The following is a 20,484-nucleotide window of genomic DNA, read 5'->3' as shown; positions in this document are numbered from 1 at the left end:
AATCTAATTTGTCAAGTCATTGTTCGATCATGTAGTTTCTCAAGACACCAGATAATACTGAATTAAAGAGCCAATAGCTGACTTGAGAATGCTGTGCTGAACCGGAACCTTACAATACCATGTTTTTGGAGGGTGCTGTACAATACCATGTTTATTTGGAGCATACTACCTAAAGAAGAAAATGGACCTACGTGCATCATAATCAAAGCCAGAAAAGAAGGAATCAGAAAACCTTGTCATTTATCAGCAAAGATCACCAAATTAATGCCCTCTTAATCTGCATTAGTTCTCTTCTCTCTGTAATCTATTTTTTGTTCCATCTTCCTCAAAAAAAATATCATTAACTTCATTTAATAAATGTACAACAGATGGTGATACAACATAAGAATTGACTTCCACACGTCTCTGCTGGAAAACCTAGAAGGCAACAATATTTTCCTCATTCTGTCTAAACTAATGTTAATATGGCTTTAGTTTCATACAAAATCCCCGATAATCTGAAGAAAAATTAATCAGGGAAAATCATCTGATAATATCAGAAAAAATTGAATTATTCAATGTAGCTTTTCTGGCTTCAGCAAGACATCGAATGCATCAAAGCATTAAAAGCACCTGGACCAATAGCTTCTCAAGCTTCTTTCCGAGTTATCCTGTTAATCAATGGGGTAAAGCTGTCACAGGATGCCCCTGATTTTGGAAAAAGCTTGCATATAGCCATGAGTCAAATGATTGCCAAACCTGAAGCAGCTGATGCCCAGTGCATTGGTGATCTCATGGATGACTGACGTAGCAAAATGCAGGTAGAGTCCCACTGTTACAAACAGAAAATCAGTAAGGTATGGTATAATTGGAAGACCCGGGTCACAAATTGAAGTATTGCAAGCAAAGCTCAGCCCAATGCACGACACATAATGCCAAAAGCTAGGCAAAGATCGAATGATTTGCACCAGAAACCACATACATAACAGGACAAGATAGAGACCTATTTTTATGGATTCAAGATGCCACCCATGAGGGACAATATCAAATCAATAATCTATCATCTTTGCATAAATACTGACACTGCATTTGGCATACAACAGGAATCAGTCTTCCTGTTTAAACAATAAAGCCAATGAAACAGGTTCGTCACCGCCACAGAACCGCTCTCACAGCGAGAGCAAAGCCTAAATTGTAACAACAATTTAATTTTGACTAAAGCAAAACATTCAGGAAGACTAACCCAAGAAAGAGGTTAATCTCTGAGGTGACATAGCAAGAGAATAAAATATAACATAAATAACATGTCTATAAAATAAAGAAAACCAAGATAACTGAATCCCAAGAAAAACAGGATTTCTTCTACCTGTGAATACACAATACAAGAGAAGCATAAAATGCTCGTCAACCAGAGGAATTCTGCAACAAAGAGAAGGCAAATAAACACAAGAAAAAAAGCAAAGGCATACAAAATAGAAGCTAACTCTAGTTTCTAAAAGGCATGTGTAAAGCAAGAAAAAAATTGCATACCCATCATTAAGCTTTGCAGTAAGAGCATTTGCAATGGCAAGAGGAATAAACAACAAAGACTGTTACAGGGCAACATGTCAGTAAATTCAGAATAACAAACATGTTTAGGATAACTGTGTATGACGAACAAAAGCTACTGGCCCAGATTCATGATCCTGTTAGTATGACTTGAATGAATAGACAAAGGGATAAATAAATATGATGATTCATCGGTTCAGAAAGTGGCAGTTACCATGCACATTCCAGTTTTTAAACCCTTGGGTTCATCACAAAGGTGAGCCAGAATCATCCTTCCCTGCCAGTAAGTTCCAAATTAAGCTCTCCAATTACATGAAAACACACAATGGAAGCATTGCTTGCACTAGGTCTCCAACAAAATTTATATTGTGATATGCCATGCTGTTTCGTAAGTGTGTTGTATAGACAACATGCAACCCATGATGCAATGATGATTACAGCATCTGGTAAAATCCAAGTCCAAGATTTATAGCTAAGAAAGATAAAAGCAATTAGAAATCATACCACAAGAAATCCAAATGCAAAACCCGTTCCAACTATAAGCAAATGTGGGTGATTGTGCATAATATCAGAAGGAGACAAAAAAGACCTGCAATATATTCAAAATTCTGTCAGGAACAAAATTTAATACTTCTTAAGGCTTTTTCCCAAAAGGAAAAAAAAAATAACAGTAGGGAGCATCATATTCAGACCAGATAAGAACTGAGGCCATGAGGACACCGAAAGGAAAGAGCTGTCAAGAAAGGCAAAAAGTTAATTAAGAAACCTGGAAAGGTAAACGGAATGTATTACAGACGGAATATTACCATTGCTAATGCCAGCAACATGCTTCCTTTTCTTGCTCGGACAACCACATGGACATTGCTAATGCTGCACAAGAACATATCAGTTACGAAAACATGATAGCCATGATAGCAACCAACAAGCATCATCACAGTATTAGAAGTATGCTGGCAAGAAACCTCCATCAGCATTCATTCTATCAATGGCTACATCCATTGTAGCAACAAAAGTCAATTCATATGCAATTAAATAGTTTAAGCCTCTTTTGCAGTCAGATGCAAACCCAATACTAAACCTTGATCCAGTCACCAAGCTTGGGACTGGCATTTAGTGGAACTCCATAACTAAAACAAGTTATCCAAAAAACATGGAGGACTAACTTTGGCAACGTGACCCATTCAAGGACTATTTTTGTGGAGATTACATATCATGATTCACATGAAAATCACTTTCCTAAATTTTTCATCAGAAAAAGTTGGAAAGTTCAACCTTCCACATAAAGCCATGACATGAATCACAAACGGAAGTATAAGATTAAACGTGGAAATTTTAACAAAAGATTCAAAATAAAGAAGTCAACTTTATAAACCCAGGAGAAGGAAAAGGTGTCAGCAAATTAATAAACCCAGGAGAAGGAAAAGTAGTCATCAAATGAATAGTTTCGAAATAAAGGAATCAAGACTTGGAAATGTAAGACCAGCGGGCTTTTGACTGTCAATTCGGTCAGGTTAGGAAAGTATGGCATATGGGTCCAGAGGGAGAAGATGCACCAATATTTTTACTGTCTGAGACAATCTCCCATTTGATTGTTGTGCCATAAAGATAGAGTCAGACAAAGGCGGTGGAAGCATTAGAAGTGGTTGTGGAGGAGATTCAGGTTTCCAAGGTAAATGGCAACTTTTCTCTGTTTTAAGAAGTGGGGGAACCACCAATAATTTCAAACAAATGATGTAAGAAAAACCCAGGTCAAATACGTGGTCAAACACTCCCAAGGTTCAAACCTCGAACCTCTAAACCCTGATTTATTTATACAAAACTAGACAAATCTCAAGTACACCAAAATATACAAGATAAATCTCCTAGACAAAGAAAATTACTAGTAATGATTTTTTTAAATTCAGAAAACAGTAAGTTGCCAAGATAAGACCAACAATGGACGCCAAATACAGACGACTTTAGTTCTCCAAATTGCAGGACCAAGAAACAGTTTCCTTCTAATTTTAATGTTCCCTAACAGATTAAAGAGACAATGAGAGGCTTCTTTTCAGCCTGTAAAAATCTGTCCAGCATTAGATATTGTAACTTATATTCCAGTTCCTTCATGTTCTGCAATACCAACCAAGCTGCAAGTGACAGCAGGATCCCAAAGAAGATTTATCAAGATTATGTGTCATTAAAAGCTAGAAAAGAAAAGTGCTAAACCCAGGGGTAGTTTGCATGTTCAGGATGCAACTACCTGAAAAGGACACAGTATATTACACAATGACGGGATTACTAAAAAAGTGACAGAAGATAATTTATTTTTCTAAAAAATGGAGACTGGAACAATGGAATTCAAAGAGAGATGCATGCGGCTGACCTACATAGTTAGGGTAAATGTTGTCGGTTGTGGTAGCATCGGAAAAAATAACAAGCAGCAAAGCCAAGGTTGAACTGATAATTTAATTTGCATTAAAAAAAAGAAAAAAAAAAGAAACTTACTTAGATCCAATGGTTGGCAGTACACCGAAAACAATCATTAGAAATAGCACAGCGCCATATAGTGGTATTTCTGAATCAACATTAGGCCAAAAAGCTAGTCAGGAGAGGATGCTCCATAAATCATAACATAGTTAACTTGCACGCAAGATAGGTAAAGAATTTGATGAACAGTTACACCTTATAAAAAGCCATAACACCATTGATGAAAAATAGCTACTTTATCAACAGCTAAAAATAATAAAGGACCACAATAAACTGCTATATTGGATCAAAAAAATGAGGTGCCATTTTTAATCAACAAAACTGAAGAAGCTCAGCAATAGCTTCTTTGGGTAAAAGCATCTTGGAAGAGCACTTCAATGTCCTAATTACTGCATTCACATCATACCATATCAGTCACCATACGGATTTCAAAGTCCCTATATGAAATCTAAACATGCAAGCCTTGCTGCAATATCTAACATGTTACAAGTATATTCATGGCCCCGAAAGTTTTCAACACTTTTGAGACTAAAAGATAAAATTTCATTAAACTAATCGTAAACCTGATCAAACTTTTATACACAATTGCTAACTAGACTCTAATCTCATTTTATTCCTCAATTCAAAACATCATGTCAAATTAGATTTGAATATGCTCATGTGCCCAGGTTAATATCTCATGTTAGTTGCATGGGAATAGCACACAAGATTCCCTGAAGCACACCTACAACAAAAGCTTTCATGGCATGTAAAATTGCTAAGAAGGATTCAGCAAGGTTTTTAGCACCAAACTATAACACCCGATACAACATGTAATGTGCCGACCTGGTCCATACCAGCATGATACAATGGCTTAGTACGGGACTGTATTGACACATGCAACAAGTGCTATGCCAACTCCAACAGCATAACATGTATCAGTATAGGTATATGGAACCGATTCATTACAGGTGGTTTACAAATATGGGGTTTGGTACCAAGACAGTAAACCTTAGACCTAAGATCATGATCAATGCAGAATCCTGCACTTGTAGCTAGGCCAAGCTTTCAAGATGGAATGATTATCAAACCTCATCATCAATAATTGTGTAGATCAACTCCTATCTATCTCAACAAATTTGATGTGATATACCTGCATGATTATGTTTATCAGAATATTGATGCATCATCTTTGATTAAAATAGTCTCCTCAATGTCCTCATCCACCAACCAAATTTTTAACAGTTAAAGGCAAACTACTCTAATCCACCATAATCTAGAAAAACAACATATTTAAATAGATTCTCTAATTGTCACCTCTTTAAATTGTTGAAGCTTCATGATACAATAACACTTATCTCCAACCAATGAACAGTATAATTACCAGGTATCATAATAAACTTCTCAAAATTGTTAGTGATTCAGGTAAAAGTTTATGGACTTGTAGCACAAAAAAAAAAAAAATTGGTAAATGTAGCACTGGTTTGCATCAAAAATGATGAATTGCCATATGAATCTCTCTGATGCCTTTTCTATTACACTTCATATCTAACACCGAAAAATACAGCTCCAATGGATAAAAAATGTGAGAAAATCAGATGTCTAACTGAATTATAAATTAGAAAATTAAGAGGATTAAATTGAAAGCAACTTTTCGATCCGGTATGGTTTCATCTTCCTACATCAAGGCCATAATGACTTGAAGACTAAAAGACATCTTCTTTTATATATTTTGTTCATTTGTCCCAAGGCATACCACCACTACATTCAAGATCATACAGCCATAAATATGGTACCCATCCATGAGATTTGAGTTCTCGAGCTCAAAGCATGCTCAAAGATGTGCATCAGAGGAACCTTTGATAATGTATTATCAGGCTGAAAAAGAGCTTATATATCTTATTAAGGCTGTAAAAGTAATCTTTAATGAGATTCAACATTTTTTTGGTTGAAAGTGCCTAGGTTTCTCATATGAAGCCTAACAAGAGTTTCGATCTTAGGCCTCCTAACCATCTCACAGATAACAATATATTTCAAAACTGCTGCACAACAGAAATCAGTCAGCCAAGGTGACCTTGTTAGCAGGCCAGATCAGTCCGAGAAAAGGACTATCATTTGGCCGCTAACAGATGTTAAATTAAGCATTGTTAAGGCCGCTGGATGAAAGACTTTGGCAATAGAAAGACAACCAGAAAAGAACAGAAAAGACAACAGAGGAAACTAGATGCACAAGAGAACCTCAAAGTCAAGGAAGAACGCACTGATCTCACACCAGCTTAATAGGTACTCATTCTCTAGGGCCTTGCGCCCATATTCCAACACCTCACATGCATAAAATAAGAAGAGTTCATTCATTGAAAAGAAAAGCATACATCACCATCATCACAAAAACCCTAAAAAGAAGCCCTTAAATAGCCACCAGAATTAGTGTTCACCTTACAGTACCGTGAACAGTAACCTGCCCCAATTTTGTTCCTAAAATGCTTGAATCTCTAACTAATTATATGACCGAACTTAGTCACTTGAATTCCATCCTTTTATAAATAAACTACAGAAGACATGCCCTAGAATCACAAGAACAGAAAATAAAATAAAACCAAAACAAATTTACACTAAGATTAAAAACATGGAAAGCTCCAACTATGCTTAATTATGCTCGTGAAGCACCCCATCATGGCACCAAGTCATCCAAGTCAATCCAAGGCTTGGATGTTTAATCACCTTATGTAGACTCGAAATCTGCTGTGATCCCCAATCACCTCTCACTCCCTTAGCTCGTGTTTGGTAGCTGGCAATCTATCCAGATTGCTGGCAATTTAAAGGGGCCCCACCGGATTACTGCATTTGGTACATTCTTTGGATGGCAATCCAGATTACCTCCCAGAAGGTAATCTAGATTACCTAAGGGAAGGGTGGCTATCAAGACAATCCAGATTACCTCCCAGAAGGTAATCCCGATTATCTAAGAGAAGGATGGCCATCCAGATTACCAAATATTTGGTAATCTGACAATAAAATATTTGGACGAAACTGCCTTCATCAAAAAAATAAACTAAACTCCTCTTTCCATCACGTGAAGCCGCTCATGCTGTTGCCTCCAAGCCCTAGCCACCAAAATCTCCCCCTCACCTCGCCTCCAGTCGGCTCGCCGCCGTTCAACTCATCGCCAATGATAGCTCTTCGACCGAGGGGCCAGGGTGCGGTGGCCAGGGCAGCACAGGCAGTCGGGGTGTGATGCCAGAGACGCGACGAGTGGGGTTCTGCGGAGGGTGGGGTGCGGGGGACTGGTAGGATGGGTGAGGGCGGCGGCATGGGTGGGTGGGGCGGCGATGGAGACGGCCATAGCGGGCATGGGGTGCAGGTTAGCCGGGGGCCAGGGGGCGGTGCGGGAGGGTGGGAGGAGGTGCGAACAACTGGGAGACGGTGCCGAAGGCGTGACGGGTAAGGGGCTGCGGGGGGTGGGGTGCGGGGGACTGATGGGGTGGGTGAGGGCAACAGCGCAGGTGGGTGAGGGCGACGATGGAGGCGCCTGCAGGGGGCACGGGGTACGGGTTCACCGAGAGGCCAAGGGGCGATGCAGGAGGATGGGAGGAGGCACGGACGGCTGGAGGACGGTGCCGAAGGCGCAACGGGCGGGGTGCCGTAGGGGGTAGAGTGCGCGGAGCAGCTAGGGGCCACCGAGGGTGGGGGGGAAGAGGGGTCAGGATGTGGCGCGCAAAGGAGAAAGAAGGAAAATAAAATAAAATAATAATAATAATAATAATAAGTATTAAAAAATAATTAAAAAAATCTTTTAGATTTTTTTCATAATAATAATAATAACAGCCACCGAATCAACTATTTTGATAATAAATATTTTTTATCATTAAAAAAATTAAATAAATAATTTAATTATTTTTGAATTTTAATATATCAAAAAAATTAATTTTTTTAATATATGTTACATAGATTGATCTGGCTAAGGATTTGGATCACTGGTTCTACTAAATATATGTTAAAATGCTAAACTAATAATTTGATTTAAGGATATTTTGGGAATTTGATGTTACACTACTGATTGTCATACCAAACATGTCAATCAAGATTTTCAGTAATTTTACTGCAATATTACCTGCATGTACCAAATACAGTAATCAACATTACTAGCAATTTGATAGTGGCAATCTATCCTGCAAGTAATCCAGATTACCTTTTAAGATTGCCTGACAATGCACCAAACGTAACCTTAGAACTAAGCACAATAAGTGACATGCAAAGCAAAATTATGCATTCCTTATTCTACTTGATTACCAAAATATGATTAGAAGTCTATCAAAATAATTTACCATATAACATACCAGGAACTAATGGCACCCAGCTAAAAAGGGGGATGGACTTCCTAAAATCTTGTGCCCACCATTCAGCTCCTGAAGGAACAAAAAATGAAATCAGAGGAGCCACAAGACATGATAAAGGCATAAAGACTTACAATGACTATTTAAGAAATGACAAATATCTCACACCGGAAAGAAATAACATGTTGGTACTTTGCACAGTGGTCTAAAGAACTTTCACATACCAAGAAAGAATGTCAGAAAATGGCATGCATAAATCAGCATTAGCCCTTCCGTGGGTCCATTTACTATAGGAAGAATAAGAGTATTTGTAAAGAAGCTGCTTAAACAACAAGGACAAGTCAATAAATAAGCAAATCAAATTATTAACAACAAAAAAATGTAAAATAAAATCTGATAAAAAATTAGATTTATACTAAAAAGTCAAGAAAGGCACATAAATATAAGCTACAGAAAATCACAAAGTACATGTAACATGTTGAATGTATGGAGCACATGAATTTAACATAAAACTATGACCACAGAAACATATAATGCAGACTCATTGCACCATTGATATCGTCATTGTAAATTTTTCCATTTTGTGGTCACTAAAGATGCATGGTAATAAACCACCAAGGTATTTCTGTTTTAACCCACATGTAGATTTAGATCTGAAGATCATATCACGGGTGTGGAGTTTTGGATTTTCAATCTGTTGTCCTAATGTGCCTTTTGGCACCCTAGCTTCATCTCCATCGCTGTTTTTGTTTTGTTTTGTTTTTCTTTTTCTTTTTGTCACTCGCTGCACTGATAAGAATTCTCCAAAATGTTGTGCGATCATATTTAAGAATAAAAGAAAGTCTAGGGTAGATAAGAGATAATTTTCACCCAGTTTCTTTCCCTTTGGTTGTTGGTTTGTTTCTTGATATATAACTCATCAAGAACTTCACCCACATGAATGTCCACTTCCTACTTCTAAAAAGCTGGAGAACATCTTAAAGGTGGAACTCTTGGTGTGGACAGGGTTCATCAATCTTGAAACATGAATTGCTTTAAGCCATTTTACACTGGTTGTGATGGTTCCTCTCCAATCTGTAAAATTGTTTCACTCAAGAGGCATATAAAGAAGAAATTACCATGATTAACAACTTATGAGCTTATTGGGTGAACAGTGATGTGTCTACATGAGCACTTTTTGGCATGAAGAAATTCAATTGGAGCTTATCGGCAAGATACATCATTGACAACATCACCATGATCAATTAGGGGAATATATAAAGGTTGCTTTGTCGAACTTTGCTTGCATGGAAAAGATCAATGATCCTTTAGGGCCTGTTTGTGTGCCCATAGACCTTATCTGCTGAATATTCCTTAAACAGCATACAGTTGGAAGAATTTAGGGGGCAGAGGCAAGATTTCCTTCTGATTAATATATTTTAATTCATATCATCCCAAAAATCCAGGAATGCTGTAAATCACCTTTCATATTGTATCAGTTATTTCTATTATTTTGGGATGAGTGAAACTGGAGATCACACTGCTGCGTTGGAGTCTTCAGTTCCCATCGCCATCTCTCTCTAAAATTTCCTTACCTCCCATCAAATTTTCAAGCTTCCTCAGATACATCCAATGAACTGGATATATGGCATCCGAACCGCCCCTTACTAAATACCTTACCAATGATAAGATTTGTTTTGCAAATGATGATGTTTACATAATTAGAGTACAAAAGGAAACAATTTTATCTCAGTTTGACATTATTCTGCAATACTTTCATAACCCAGAGGTTGCAATGAGGTGGATGCATGCTTGCACATCTAAAGGAAAAGAATTTAGAACAATTAGTTGGAGACATGCTTCTTTAAAGACCATTCACACTGCAGAGTCCCTGTTAACATCAACTAGTATCATATTTTACTTCCCAGCTTCGGTTGTTTGCCTTGTTCTCCAGTACCTCATGCCAATAAGTGAAGGCTACAAAATGTTAGCATGGATTAGTTGGGTCTAGATACACAAGCCTTGCACTTACTCTACCACAGATAGGCTTGTCTTGGATCTGTGAAAAACAAACTCCCATAAGAACTTGAAGAGAGCACAATGCTCATTGCGACATATCACGATTTAGGAAGACAATAAAACTTCAATTGCATCATCCCTTCAAAATAATATTATGCTCTGAAAACCACTTCTTACCACATGCTTAGTAAATCCAATGAGATTTGACTTCCTGAAGGCAAGAGAACTGAAATGCTACCAGTTCACATTCTATATCCTCTTCTACCTTCTTTCATTGATCAAGAAGCAAACCATTTGTGCTAGTTCACCTTAAGAATCCTCAACTACCCCTCTCTTGCCGAACATGAGATAGCCCAATTTTACTATTATCTACTTCCTAAATGAAACTATTTACTAAACTAAAAATTCAAATTAACAAAATTGAAAAGCAAACTTTCACAACGATATTATTACAGGCTAGATCTGAGCATAATAAAATGTTTCTTAAAATCAAAATTGGCAAACCAACCTTTTATGTAGACATGGAGGCTATATTGTTAATAATGAAATGTTTCAGAATTGATCATGATGAAGTCTTGATTTCCACTTGATAACACTGTTATGTGGACCCTCAAAATTCTGACATGGCCCATTACATTTCCATGTCAACTTTATGCAGACCTAGAAATGGTGTACAATCTAGCACTGGATCTAGGATATCTTCTATTAAGTTATACCATGTGCAGCAGCTGGTCTGACTGATTATACATTATTAAAGAACATACATATAACAAACATGCAGAGGCATTCTATTACATAAAAACTGACATGTTAAATTCTTAAAAATACTCTGAAAGTCAACAACTATGTCATTTGCTGTCAATATTGCCTAACAGACACAGTAAGAGGTATTAATCTCATGGTAAAAGATTTTTAGCAAAAGCAAGAAACTAAATGCAAAAGTACGCCTATGAACAACAAGTACATCTAAACTTGAATATGCATCCTTTTCAGTCTTTCAAGGCAATAAACAGGGTCATGCTATCAGTCTTTCCAACAGTGTCTCAGACTCTCAGGACTATAAGAATTCATGCTGTTAGTTTCAAGAATTAAATCATATAATTAAACAGCATACAGAAGTGTCTCAATAGCAGACAAAACTAAAGAAGATTTAACTATCTAAAGACAAGCTAGAAATAGGTTTGAGATTAAAAGGAGAAAAAGAAAACCTCACTTTCCAACAGCATTGATACCAACTTTGTGGGTCATGTTGCTACTATTTCAGCAATCATATACTATAAAATAGATGGCGTTCCAGATAAATGACTACACAGAAAAGCTAGTTCCACAAGGAACCAAGATTCACTATCTCGGTACCAGACCCTGTACCAGTACCATCCTATCACGGTTCAATACGCGGTTCAGTACAGTACCAGGCAGTGTACCAAATGTTGGTATGGTACAAGACAGTATATCGGTACGATATGGTATAATTGCCCCATACCGGCCGCAGACAATGCAAGGAACCATAGATAAAGTTTCACTTTCATTACAGTCAGATCCAAGGAGTAAAATGTGCACCACAAAAACAAATATGAGAACCTTAAAAGAACTCACTGTTCCCATGTGGCCAAATAAAATGGGATAGCTGCAATTACCCAAAACCAGAAAGTAGTCCTTCCACACATTGCTGTGCTTCCAAAAGCCAATGACTCAAACTGAAAACAACATAAGAATAAGCTTGTTAGGGAAGTCAAAACACCACAAATGTAAAACAACACCAAAGGACAAGAAGGGTGAACATACAGCACATGCAAGTGCATCACATCCTGCAATAACACAGATTTATAAAAAGATCAATAAAGAAACTTCTATCACATGGATATAACCCTTATAAAGGATTTCAGGGCAAAAGAAATTACCGTGATCAAAAAGTTCCCCTAATGGACTTGATGAATTGGTACGCCTTGCTTGTTTACCATCAACAGCATCAAAGGTCTGATGCATACATGATTGAAGCTTGTAGTGTTAGTAAACCTGAATTGATTCCTATGATAAGAAAAGGGTTTAATAATCGTATTTGTTTTTCTTGTATGATATTCATATGGTGTTAGTTTATGTTAAATGTATAAATTTCTTTAATAAGCATATTGCAATTCTCTGATGATTTCTTTTCTTGACTCCAACCAGGGAACAACGATATGATGAGGACAAAGATCCTTTTCAAGTCCAGTAAACAAACTTGAACAAACCTGATATAAGAAAAGAAGCATTCCATGAGCAAGGTGGACCCATCTTGGGGGGGCTGTGTCTAGATGAGGTGAATAAATCTGTGAAGCCAACATAAACATGGATAACATGCAAAATGAAGGGGACATGATTGTAGATATACATGCAAAAGTCGAATTGCTTGCAATCAAAACAGAGAGATAAATTCACCAATATGACAAAATGCATCTTTACTGACAGCGTGTTGGCAAGCTTTAAAAAGCACAATCAATGTCTATACGCAAAGTATATATCAGGTGATACAGAATAACAATATATCATCAATTATGAACCAAACCCAAAGTAAAAATAATTTGAAGCCCAATAATAAATAAACCTAGAGTCATTATTTAAGCCCATTAACCAATATATATGCCGATGCAAATCTAATCTGTAACATAAAGCACAAAATTAGATTAACTCTTGCAAGTGCTAAGTTAGAGAACCTAATTTTAAAATTACATTCCTATACTGCCTTCAGCAGTATATTTTGAAACAGCATTTTTTTCTGTAAATTTTCGAAGTTTGTGATAATAATATGTAGAATATATTTAACAGAATCAAAAATAGTAATATAATTTAATACTACACTACATATAGTCAGAATGGCATCAGTAACATAATATTTAGACAATATGTTCTAACATAATCATACTTGAAAATTAAGAGAAGAGAGTTTGGTAGTAAAGTTCACCAGAACATCAAGCAATAAGAATCAAGAAAACAAGGTGAGCATGGAGAAGATTAAAATGTTGAGTTGAAGTTGCACCAAAAAGAACAAAAAATAGAGTGAGGAGCTTACATATTGGAGGAGTGCAGCACAGATCATGTGAGGCTTAATTAGAACAAAGATCTGAGGAGGCCTTTAAGGAGATGTGCCCGAATCTAGTCTAACAGTCTAAAATAGATGACAAAAGGAAGACTCACAAAGATCAAAGTGATGATAAAGGAACTAGAAAAGCTCTATTAACAAGCGTATTATTTAAGGTAGCTCTTAATAAGAATGATAGGAAAATCACAACCCATAAACCTATCAATATGGACATAATTATGGTCAAATCAAAAGTGTTGTTCCTTGTTACCATAAATTCTAGTTTTGCAAATGCAATGTGTTATGTACTTTTCCTATGTTTTTAATTTTTTTAAAAAAAAAGCAAAATTTTCAGGAAAATTCAAGGTTTTATAATAAGTAATCATTTATATCCAAGTTCAAGAAGCATTTGTTTATCATTGATCTACCCAAAAACAGTCTGAAACAGAAATTAAAAATAATTTTAGCATACAATTGCATATTCTTAAAACATTCATCCACATATTCCAATGTAAATGTGTGATAATGGCTGGCATAATGAAAATACCAACATGGTACACATCAAGGATTATTGGCCAAAAAAGCATAGCACGACTTCGCACCATTCTTCACCTAAAACTTTTAAAATTATAACCCCATCCTGCCCCTACATCAAAATCATTACCTGCTCCTAAATACTGACATTCTAAAATGTCTCTACAAAGTAGATACATTGAATATGCTGACTGCCAATACCCTGCCAAACCTACAAAATCCACCAATACTCAACCTTCTCTGAGATAAATGCCAGAGGCTGGTCTGTTTAAGTACGAAGTTCATCTTCCCAAAACTCCCAATACTAGATCATGCTACCTATTGTCAGCGGAATCACAAACCTAACCAACAAAATGGCAAGCACTCCAATTTTTCCCACCATCCTTTGCATAAAAATGTCTGTTAATGGATTCCAAGGTGCATGCCTAAGATTTCATTGATAAAATATAACACAAATATATCTGCCATTACGAGTTGGTTAGATCTCACCACCACAATTATAATTTTTCAGATTTTAAATTCTAAAGTGACACAAGGAAATCCTAGATCTTTAAAGAAAACTCTCCACCGTGCAACTCATACAAGTTATCTCCAATCTAAAGAACCATCCAGAACAACCTTACTGAGAGACCTTCCATTGACGTTGACCTAAGACCTGGAAGTACAAAATCTTGGTGTTGTATGCTGAAAATAAGGAATAAGGAAAAGGACTCACCTCAAAAAGCTTAGATTAGTTGATAAGATGTTTTATACAATTTATAAAAGTAAAAAGAAAAAGATCCTTTGGCACAAGGACCTTAAAGCTTTTGAGAGAGAGCTTTTAGGAAAGCAATACGCACAAATAGAAAAAGAAAGGTATAGGAGTGAAGAAACATACAGCTGAAACACCAAGTTTCCCTGGACTTCACCTAGAGGTGAAAATCTCAAGTTTTATGCTGACTCAAAAAGTTCCAAATTTGTTGAACCAAATTGTCACTTACTCAAAACAAACCTCAAAATTCAGAATGATGTGAGAAATTGAATCACAGGCTCATACAAAATAAAATAGTCGATAAAATCAATTGATGGTCTCTGGATACATGTTAATCTGTAACAGATGGATCAGTTCTTGCCAAGACTTCTTGGGATTAACAAGATGAAGAATGCCATGGTTCTCTTATATGCCACAAGGTGAGCCAAAAACTTGAAAATCTTCAATCAGACTCCTGCATATTACCCATGACTGGGTAACAAGAATTTCAGACACAGGTTTTGCATATCAAGCCATAGCCACTCATAATACTATGTTGTGCCTCAATAAAATTACGGATACAATAATCTAGTAATTCCCAAAATCTTTAAAATACCTATTGCTAAGGAAAGTTTTTCAAAGAATGGCACAAGTAATGTGAACATCAATATCAAGCTAGAAAAGAAAAATAAATGCATAATGACATCATAAAATCTGCAATAGTTTATTAGCAGAAATACTTACATAGCCAAGAAGTGCTGATATGACTAAAAACATGAAACCTGTAAGTGTGATCTGGAAAGCACATTAACAGTGTCACTGCCCCTACAGTAAAAATGATCATCTGGAAGAATCTATAATAAAGAAAACCTTTAAAAGAGAGTTCTTACCATATTCGGACTGGAGAATCTCCCCCCCCCCAGCCCCAACCACCAAAAAAGAATAACAAGAAAAAACAAAGTAAACTAATGTTAGAGATATCCAATGAAAAAAAAATTATGATAATCTACAACTACAACTTGTATCATTCATGTACAGTTAGTCACATCCTAATTTTAGTGAGGTGAAGGGATAGCAGTTAGAACTACATCAGGACAATTGCATACCCAATGCAAAAATCATCCCAAACAGACTGACATAAATTAGTGACATTACCAGAATCATAGATTTTAATCAACAGTTATAGAAATTGAATAATTTCACGTCACAATTTTCAGAGGAAAGTTACTTTGCATATACGTATCAATAGATCAAGTTAAAGCAATAAAGGCACAGTTGTCAACAGTGCATCTACACTACAAACATACAAGTTCATCATCTTGCAATTTTGTATTCCTTTGTTTTAATGAGTATGTACATGGATTCTATTATATGGAATATGTACACGAGAAGTCTAGTCACAGTTTTGTGGCCCTTGTAGTTGTTTGCGTTAGGCTTGAATTCCTGACCAACACAACATGTGCTCAAGCACTTCCCGCAGAAATCCATTGATGTACACAGAACAAGACTAAATCTCAAAATTTTAACCTCAAACTTTAGAAATGCATTATTTAGATTACCTAAATTGTTGCAATCTCCATCATTAGATATTTAGATTGAGATTTCAATAACTTTATCCACAAAAGGGAAGTTTAACCAAGACCAATTTTCCTTATGGTCGAATAAGCCAATAAAGCGACAGGGTTAAAAATTAAAAAAAAAAAAGGGGAGAGAAAAGCAATGCCTATTTCACACTATACAGTGAATTGTTGTAGCTTTATTTCATAAAATTACTAACTGCTTGACTATAGAAAGGTACCAAAAAAAAAAAAGGAAGAATGCAACCATATATTGATCTTATCGTATATATTCAGTTGAAAACTGACCTGGTGACATATATATTCAAATCTTTCTAGTGGACTATCTCAAGAATGAAATGTCTTCCTAAATGCTAAGGTACACATTTCATTGTTTCAGTAATAGGCAGAAATATATCTGGAATTATCACAAAGAAGTATGTGAAAAGCTCCACTCAAACATGGAAATAGTTATATACAGAAAACAGGTGAAACTATTAGACCCCTTAATAGAAATGTTAATTTACATTGCTAAACATTGTAGTTCTCTAATCTGTGTACATTCAACCACATATCAATATTTAAGAATAAATTCCCTTGATAAGCAGAGCTAGAAGTCCACATGCTTATCCAGGCTAAATTTAGAATATATATATATATATATATTCAGAACATTTTAATAATCTGCATAAATGGAAAGCTAAGACCTCAAAATTCTTCAAAAATCTATGGAAAAATTTATTTTTAAAAAAAAAAAAAAAAAAACATGAAGTAAAATCTAATGAAGCTAAAGGTGACTCCATGCAGGTTGCTCATGCTTGGAGACTGCCAGTTCTGAGCACAAAAAGAACCTTTCTTCTCCATATAATTATTTGCAGTTCATCTACTTTTATTACTTTACGCAATCTACAATGTATTGACATCAAAAGTTCAATATTTAGGATTCAATGTATAATATGATGCATAATCATATTCAAAAGGCTAATGCCATAAATAAGTGTTTCGAACAAATTATCAAGTACGGATAAATTTTCAGAAAATAAATACCACGTGTTCAATAGACGGATACAACATAAATTTCAGTGCACATGATTTTAACGTAAAAAGTGGATACACGACTCAGGCGAATACAAAAAACCATCCATGAAGTACAGCACTTTAGTAAACCTATATAATAAACCGCTATGTTTCAATCAGCAAGGATCAACAAAAAAACTCACGGCATCCAAAGCGGGAAAAGGGTCACACAGCGACTCCAAAACGGCTGTAATATATATTTCGCGAGCAGCGAGTTGTCCACGCCACTGTACTTGTACTTGTGCAGCGTCGCAACACCATGGTGCCCTATATATCCCATCTGCAACGCAACAAAACCTCAAATTTCTAGTTTATTGCACACAATTTCTTAAAAAAGGCATTAAAAAAAAAAAAACGAGAACACATCTCGAAGCAAGAAAAAGTCAACGAAGGCAGAGTTTTTTTTTTTTTTTGATCGAGAAGAGGAAAAAGCCGACGTCACCGATTCGCTGTTCTAAGCAACAAAACAAGTAATAATCAAAGCATAAAACAAACATTTCGATAGTGCAGTAGAAGTCCAAGAAACTTGTAAACAATCCGGCGATGGGAGACAAAAGAACGGAGATAAATCTAAGGAAACCCCTCCTAAAGCATCGGAGAAAAATAAAAGGGAAAGAGATCGAAGAGAAAATCATAAGAGGGAATGTTAGGGTTTGAGGATCACCAACCTTGAGTTTGGGGATCGAGCGATCAGGACGGAAGGAGAGGGCCGGCGATCTGGGGGAGCTTTCGTTCTCCCTTCTGGCGCCCTAAAATCTAGGAAGGAGGGATGCGGAAAACGAATAAGGGGCCGAATACGAAATAGAATAATCGAACCTGCGCCCCACTGAAGCGGCCCAATGATGAATATTTGTCGATATTTCATATATTTTTATTTTTCATAAAAATAAAAGGGAAAATACAGCTGCATCCTCAAACCTAGGTGAGAAATGCATTGATGCTAAAAGTTTAAAAACTTTTAATGAGCCAACAAAGTTTATTTTTCTACACTAGGGTAGCCCGGTTGTCCATCTGGCCGTACACCACTTCAGAAGTAGCTAAAATAACTAAAATACCCATAATTATTTTTTTAGTAAAAAAAATACCCATAATTATTGACCATAAAATAACTCATAACATATTATCTAGCAAAAAGTAAAACAGGAAACTCCACCTCCGACAATTATCATCTCCAAATCCATCATAGCTTCCGGACGACAAGTCCAACTCCTCCATAATCTCATGCAGTTACCATCTCCAACTAAAACTGTAAATAGGTCAAATCGATCCATGATCCGATCCAATTTGTACAGATCCTATCTGAACTATTTTTAAAGTTTCATGGATCCAAATCAAATTTTGAATCTATTTTATTTTTTAGATCGAATCTAGATTTATTGATTTTAAATCTGATTCGATTTGATCCATGAAGATTTTTGAATTAATTTAGATCTTGATATAAATGATCCGATCCGATCTAATCTTTTTGTATCATGTCCCTCCTTGCGCAAGAAACACTTATGAATGTTTCTTATATGCTAATTAACTTACACACTTTTCTGTTACATTGATCTATACATTTGTGGATTGTGCGGAGACATGATTCATGTACCTTCATTGCAAAATTGACTTATCGAACCTATCAATAAAATTAGTGTTATTCCACTCTACTTATGGGAGAAAGGATCTCTAAATTGGCTTTTCTGTGGCTTAATTGCAGTAGTTTTTGTACTTCTGATTCGAAGCCGCTGCTGTAATAATAATTTAATCAAAGCGAATACTTTCATTGTGCAGAGATTTAAGAGCCATTCTTATTCAACATGAAAATATTACTGTAATAATAATTTAGTCTTTTAGGATATATGCTAGCTAGTGTCGGATAAAATTATATACGCTGAGCCCCTCCATCAAAGCTCTAAATAGATTCATATTTTATAATTATGTGCCTAGACCCGAACCAATCCGGATCCGAACCGACTTAAACCCGTACTTCATAGATCGGGATTATATTATACAGGAATCCGATCAGATCCAAATGATCTATTGGGTTAAAAAATTTGATCATTAATCCAATATGATCCGATCAGATCTTCTATTGAATTGGATTTGGATCAAAAATTCAGATTTGATTAAGAAATCGATCAGATCGAGATCACTCATGATCCGATCCAATCTGACCTATTTGCACTCCTATCTCCAACTTTTCCATCTTCAACTCTAACATATTCAGCAAGCTACTTGAGTCAAGATTTTGCCATCAACCTATGAATCGAATGGTAAAAATTTGTCAACCCTTTTTTTTTAGCAAGAATGTTTGATTTTTAATATTTCACCTTTCTTTCCACTAAAAATAAACATATTTTTGTTTAAGAATGATTTATCAGCATAAAGCTCTCTCAAGCTGATTAATCCATCAGCACCATTGCAATCACTATGGGAAGCCAATTTGTTCACTGCTGTCGATCATCCAATAAGTTGGAGTTTTAACTCCTCAAAGAAACCCTTGCACTCTCTCGCATTACCAGATTGTCCCTCTTCAATAAATACTTGCACTCTTACGTTAGATTTTCTTCCTCCGAAGCATTGACCTAGAGATGCTAGAGAACATAGCCGCAACGATAAAGCTCTAAGTCCTATATGGCACCAATTTAACTTCCAACTTTGATCGGATAAATGGAGATGATCCAAGTACTTACCCCCTCCTTTGGAGCACCAACCCGAAAATATAGGAAAACAACCACCATTTTGGAATCTCTCGCTAGAGGACTCAAATAGGGCAACAACCATGGGGTTAGCATAGTGAAGACATCAGTGTATGCATTGCATACTAGTGACAATGATAAATTAAATCACAAATAGGGTGAGGGAGTGAAGGGGAGGCTATCATCTAGTGCTTTTATTTTCTTTTATGGCTTGTAACTTCAACAAAAAAAAAAAAAAAATCCTTTCTTTGACGTGCTTGAACACGGAAGGTCATCGGTGGTGGACAGCCTGAGGAGGATGGCGATCATAAAGTGCTTTCTTTTAAAATGTTAATTGGAGATGCAAATCATTCGACTGCCATGTAACTCTTCTTTTCTTGTATAAAAATAAAAGCTCAAGGCAAATCAAAAATAGCAATCCTATTAAGTTATCATATCATGATCATTTAATATACTTATGAGTAGAGATGGATTGTTGGACCATATTATTATAAAATAATAATTTTCGGGGGGTTAATTGCAAAATTTTTAACTTTTGGAGTAA

The 20,484-nt window shown here is 36.1% G+C and overlaps 1 protein-coding gene across 2 annotated transcripts; it reads right to left on the bottom strand.

Annotated features, from left to right (window-relative positions):
- Positions 1-321: 321 nt before the first annotated feature.
- On the bottom strand, positions 322-18,101 carry LOC105055169 (choline/ethanolaminephosphotransferase 1). Of its 2 annotated transcripts, XM_010936911.3 has the most exons (19): positions 17,928-18,101; positions 17,403-17,539; positions 15,517-15,526; positions 15,371-15,421; positions 12,536-12,613; positions 12,206-12,281; positions 12,090-12,112; positions 11,901-12,001; positions 8,531-8,625; positions 8,310-8,378; positions 4,012-4,081; positions 2,334-2,397; positions 2,220-2,260; positions 2,032-2,116; positions 1,742-1,804; positions 1,510-1,568; positions 1,346-1,398; positions 739-811; positions 322-650 (listed from the first exon to the last, which is right to left on the bottom strand). In XM_010936911.3, exons 2-19 carry the CDS (start codon positions 17,537-17,539, stop codon positions 629-631), a joined length of 1,170 nt encoding a protein of 389 aa, XP_010935213.1. In that variant the 5' UTR covers positions 17,928-18,101; the 3' UTR covers positions 322-628. The 2 variants fall into 2 exon arrangements, with proteins under 2 accessions (XP_010935213.1, XP_019709787.1); XM_019854228.3 differs by lacking the exons at positions 15,371-15,421; positions 15,517-15,526; positions 17,403-17,539; positions 17,928-18,101 and adding an exon at positions 13,354-13,455.
- Positions 18,102-20,484: the final 2,383 nt, after the last annotated feature.

This window comes from Elaeis guineensis, chromosome 12, assembly GCF_000442705.2.
Source record: "Elaeis guineensis isolate ETL-2024a chromosome 12, EG11, whole genome shotgun sequence".
Lineage (NCBI taxonomy): Eukaryota > Viridiplantae > Streptophyta > Magnoliopsida > Arecales > Arecaceae > Elaeis > Elaeis guineensis.
This window is presented reverse-complemented; position numbering and strand designations above follow the sequence as displayed.